Source organism: Rhizopus microsporus, assembly GCF_002708625.1.
Source record: "Rhizopus microsporus ATCC 52813 unplaced genomic scaffold scaffold_7, whole genome shotgun sequence".
In the NCBI taxonomy this organism is placed as follows: domain Eukaryota; kingdom Fungi; phylum Mucoromycota; class Mucoromycetes; order Mucorales; family Rhizopodaceae; genus Rhizopus; species Rhizopus microsporus.
Window position 1 is genome coordinate 760,739 of NW_019671922.1, and position 4,863 is coordinate 765,601.

The 4,863-nt window shown below is 35.5% G+C and overlaps 3 protein-coding genes across 3 annotated transcripts; 1 reads left to right on the forward strand and 2 right to left on the reverse strand.

The window, feature by feature from the left end:
* Positions 1-360: 360 nt before the first annotated feature.
* On the forward strand, positions 361-2,062 carry RHIMIDRAFT_129150 (DUF1692-domain-containing protein). The gene is made up of 10 exons (XM_023605519.1): positions 361-695; positions 748-848; positions 902-972; positions 1,033-1,067; positions 1,119-1,195; positions 1,249-1,338; positions 1,396-1,422; positions 1,476-1,574; positions 1,629-1,660; positions 1,717-2,062. The coding sequence occupies exons 1-10, from the start codon at positions 541-543 to the stop codon at positions 2,014-2,016; spliced, it is 987 nt and encodes a 328-aa protein (XP_023466844.1). The 5' UTR covers positions 361-540; the 3' UTR covers positions 2,017-2,062.
* Positions 2,063-2,164: 102 nt separating this feature from the next.
* Positions 2,165-3,364, reverse strand: RHIMIDRAFT_237159 (Zinc/iron permease; the record flags this gene model as incomplete). The annotated part of the gene is made up of 4 exons (XM_023608703.1): positions 2,165-2,275; positions 2,329-2,627; positions 2,683-3,237; positions 3,289-3,364. The coding sequence occupies 4 exons, from the start codon at positions 3,362-3,364 to the stop codon at positions 2,165-2,167; spliced, it is 1,041 nt and encodes a 346-aa protein (XP_023466845.1).
* Positions 3,365-3,551: 187 nt separating this feature from the next.
* On the reverse strand, positions 3,552-4,615 carry RHIMIDRAFT_237160 (uncharacterized protein; the record flags this gene model as incomplete). Its single annotated transcript, XM_023608704.1, has 5 exons — positions 3,552-4,097; positions 4,158-4,292; positions 4,340-4,412; positions 4,473-4,482; positions 4,555-4,615. The coding sequence occupies 5 exons, from the start codon at positions 4,613-4,615 to the stop codon at positions 3,552-3,554; spliced, it is 825 nt and encodes a 274-aa protein (XP_023466846.1).
* Positions 4,616-4,863: the final 248 nt, after the last annotated feature.

Below are 4,863 nucleotides of genomic sequence, written 5' to 3' on the forward strand. Positions count from 1 at the left end.
TAACAATTGATGAGTTTCGAACGTCAAAGGTAAAGCGTTATTCTCTAATTTTGAATATCCTACTTAACTATCTATAGATCTGCAACTCTTGTGAAAATATGGCGTTCACATCTGCTTTTGTAAACTTACACGGCATCCAATCCTGCACAGGATGTGGATTGCTTTGGCAACGGGATATAAACGCTTCAAAAAATATTTTCAAGATCGCCAATGGCATCCTTCGTGGATGTGGCAGACCTCCAGCATTTTGTCGCCGTATCGAACACGATTCTCCTTCTGGAGTTTAGACATTTACTCCTAGTACGAAGTGGATTGTTATGACAACACAATTAAAACATCTTTATCAATAAATACTTGCAACGTCCTTTTATTTAAATACATATTCTTTATACAGAAAAAGAGAGAGAGAGACACGCACGAGAAAGAAAGAGAGGCTAGATTTGGATATAATATCATTTCGTGTTACACGAGTAAAAGCTGTTGGTAGAAAAACTGTTGGTTTGCTATTTGTTTCCTCTTTTCAGGACTATCTCCACTTTAATGGCTATATTTAGGAAGCTAACAGAAAAGGCTGCTGCTATTGATGTCTTTCCAAAAGTTGAAGATGATAATCAGAATAGAAGTGAACGAGGTGGTTTGCTTACTTTGATTGTGGCATTCTGTTTGATACTCTTGACATTGAATGAACTATCAGAGTAAAAAAAAAAAAAGAAAAGATAGGCAACATAGTAATTATATACACCATAGTTACCGCAAGATTCGAACAAAGTACCAATTTCTAGTAGATTCAACCATTGATACCAAAATGCAAATCAACATAGACACGACGATTGCTATGCCTTGTCCAAGCAAGTATCATGTATATAGATCGTATGGACATATTTTGACTCCTTTTTATCAGATATACTCATCCACGTTGTTGACGCAACTGGACAAAGAACGGAGCTTACGGATCAATTTAAGCGTATTCCTGTAATATATAAATCATACCTATGGAAAGGACAGAAAACTTATTCTGTTTTATTTATATAGACTGAATTTACGGCGGGCTCTGCAACCAAATACAAGTAAAAGATAGCCATCAATGACCTTGACCATATGAACCAACTTTATGTTAGGGCTCCAGATGATCCCAAGTATATTCAAGAAATCATTCGTGCAGCTAGTGGAAAATCTTATGATTATCAAGTAGCCAGTAAGGAAAAGTGTTGTTTGTTTCTTAACAATAACTCAATTATTATGCTGTAGAGGATATGGGCGCATGTAGAGTATATGGTTCATTGAACGTGAATAAGGTTGCATCAAATCTTCACATCACATCTGATGGACATGGATATGGTAAAAAAAAAGAATGGAATCAGATTGAGCAATGATATTCACCTTTTTATATGATAGCAAGTAGAATGCATACAAGTCATGATGGTAAATGAGAGCATAAACTATATATGCTGCATGTACTAATGTTTATATTTTAGTATTGAACTTTACTCATCGCATCGATGAGTTTTCTTTTGGTCAGCTTTATCCTAATTTGATTAATCCACTTGATAACAGTGTAGAAATCGCAGAAACACGTAAGGTTTATAAGCAACGATAAAGTAAGTGTCAATTAAAGCATCATTTTTTAGATTTCGAAGTATTCCAATACACAATGTCTGTGGTAAGTGTTGAATGACAAGATAAGAAAGAGACGGTCGATGTGACACTTGTTGATAGGTGCCAACAACTTTTATTGATCGAACAGGCAAAGTTTTACAAACAAATCAGTATGCTGTCACTGATTCCCATAAGATCTTTCAAGATGGTCAGGCAGTGCCAGGTATATTTTTCAAGTATGAATTAGAACCTATTTCAGTACAGATAAGTGAAGAACGTCAATCGTCATTCTTGCATTTTATTGTCAGATTATGTGGTATTCTTGGTGGATCTGTCGTAACAGTGGGTGCAGTCTATAGAACCATCAACTTTATACTCACAGGGGGCAAAGAGAGCTCAAAGCTGTTGAACTTGTACTAAATTTAAGAATAAAGAGTTATATGCTTGTGCCTTTTATTTGTTTTTTATGTGAGAACATGATGCATAAGGTATAATGTCAGTAGAAAAAACTGTTATGTACACATATGAGAAAAACAGGGAGAGAGTGAAAAGATGATGACGATGATGCTTAAAGTGTTCCCAAGACAGATGAAAGGCCTACAATGAATATTCCTAAAAAGAAGAACAAGAGAATATAGCGTTGCTCCATATCCGCTCTGATAGCTTGAGGCAGCATGCTCTATATAAGAATATATCAGTAAACACGTGAATGTATGTTGCTTCATGATATACCTGAATCGTGATCAAAGACATCATACCGCTTATACAAGCAAAGATAGCACCAAAGAGCACGTCTTCCTTTGATTTACTAATATTTTTCACAAGCAATAATCCAACGAGTGCACCCAGTGGCTGTGATAATCCACCCATCAAGGAAGCAGCGCTAAATGCAATCATTCTGGATCGTGTCGCATAATACAAGGGCAGGGCAATCATAAATCCTTCAGTCAAGTTGTGAATAGACAGAGCGATAGAGACACTTAAACCGAGTGCAGAAGAGGCCTTGGTTGAAACAAACATGATGAGTCCCTCTATAGATATGATTGGTTATGGATTCATAGGTACCATGTTGCGCCTCATAGTTACCTGGAAATTTGTGCACACAGATGGCAATAGCTGTTTGAATACCCATGCTAAGGTAATGTTTGGGATCATTACCAACAACGTTCTCGATAGGATCATGATGATGATGATGGTGATGGTGACTATGTTCATGGGCACTATCTTCGTTTTGAGCATCGTTATTACCTTGATAATCTTCGTAATGCAATATAAAGTGAGATTCGCTTGATCTCATGGTGCCGTATTCTGCATCACAGCGGTGTTTACTGAGTTTACGTCTCTCATCGTGAGAGTGGTTATCATTGTCCTGGCATGAATCAGAAGCATCTCCGCAAGCATGGATGGCATCCGGCATTAGATAATGAATCAGTTTGGTGAGTAGTAAGGTAAAGGTAGCTCCAGCAAAGTAACATGCATAAAGTAAGGCGTCATTTTGAAGTCGTTTCTGTGCTTGAGGAAACATGATTGACAATGAAGAAAATAGCAAGACACCAGATGCTAAAGACATGGAAGATGCCATAAAAGCACGACTATCTAATAATGATCTATGAAATAATATATCGATAAATACAATAGAAGCTATAAATAATAATGAATACTTGTTTTTACAGCAATAATCAATTTAACTACCTCCTATTATGCAAGCAATAGATGATACAATCACACCTAACCAAGCCTCTAAGTTGTTATTTTCCGTTGTAAACATTAAATAAAGAAGAAAATAAAAATAAAAAAAGAGAGAGAGTGATTTTATTATTTAAGGTCAACCGCAAGCAAAGCAATGAATAAACAAACAACAACGCAAACATGTCTCTTTATATTAAAACCAAAAATTTTGTGACGCCGTTTCAAACCAAAAATTTTTCAGAAAATTTCGACTCCCCTTAATAATCTTATTCTTCCTTCTTGCGTAAAGGCTTCTTTTTCCTTGAGATGCTTGAATCGGCCAATTTTCGCTTTTTAAATACAACTTGTTCAGTTGAATCATCAATACTGATCGCATTTGTTGGATATTCTTTTTCTTTTAATTTGAATGCATTCAAATCTTCTTCATTAATTCCTTCATCATCGTCTTGAAATTCGGGAGCTTGATCATGTGTTGATCTTTGTTGCTGTTGATCATCACGCTTGGTTGTACCAGGTTCAGATTTAGGAGGTGTCATTGGTGTTACAACTTCCCATTCTCCAACCTTTGCTACATCCTTACTAACCGCCCATTCTTCACGTCCTTCTACCTTTTGTTCTATTACTGCCGGATTACGTAATTCTTCAATGGTGGGTACATAATAGTTCGCGCCATAACCATACGCACCAGTACTGGTTGATGTTCTGCTCACTCGACTGGCACTAGGTTTATTGACTGTGGTCATTGAAGAAGAAGTACTACTACTACTCAAGTGTTTTGGTCCATCTTTCATGCTGATACTTAATAATGCAGCCTAAAAGATATATAAGTCAAACATATATATTACTTCACTTTTCATTGGCCTATAATTTACTTGCTCTATTCTCTGTAATTCTTTTCTAACACTCTCCTGTTGTTCCTTTTCTTCTCGTCCTTTCTTGTATACATTTCTCAAGAATCTCTCAACTTGAGCTTTATGTGCAGTACCATTTTCGTGAAGTGAAATTGACTATAGACATGTTATTAAAGGGCAATATAATGACTAGATTAGCTTACAGGTTTGTTATTAGCAACAAACTTTTTACAATATTTACACCAATGCTTCTGCTGTGATACCCAGTAATCAGCCCTAGATTAAGAAAGATAATAGATTAGCATATTGGCATGATTTAACATTTATAGATTTTACATTATAAGTTCTATATTACAGTCAGAAAAAAAAATATCTTTCCGAAAATGGTTCAATGATTTACATTTGAGAGAGAGAGAACCAAACACAGTCTCAGAGCAGGGCAAATACAAAAACGCGATAATGAACCATTTAAGCTTCATCAAGCATAAAACATTATTGAAGCAATTAACTGAATGCTAAAAGATTTCAATTAACTTATTTAGTCCCAAATATCACAATGTGATTCAAGTTGACCCTTTATGAAATCATTTAAGCATCTATCAAGATATACAGTTTTCTCTTTTCCTGAGAATGCGATGGAATAATTGAATGGAGTGATTGGCAGCATAAGCTTATTAAATTAAGAATTACTTAACCATGTATATGCTTATTCTTCTTCCAAAAAAAA

What these genes read in the sequence shown, in the direction of transcription:
- RHIMIDRAFT_129150 (XM_023605519.1), top strand. Translation starts at nt 541, where the DNA reads ATGGCTATATTTAGGAAGCTAACAGAAAAGGCTGCTGCTATTGATGTC. An exon ending in GGCTCTGCAACCAAATACAA is followed by an intron (nt 1,068 to 1,118) that starts GTAAAAGATAGC and finishes ACTTTATGTTAG; the next exon opens with GGCTCCAGATGATCCCAAGT. An exon ending in TCCAATACACAATGTCTGTG is followed by an intron (nt 1,661 to 1,716) that starts GTAAGTGTTGAA and finishes ACTTGTTGATAG; the next exon opens with GTGCCAACAACTTTTATTGA.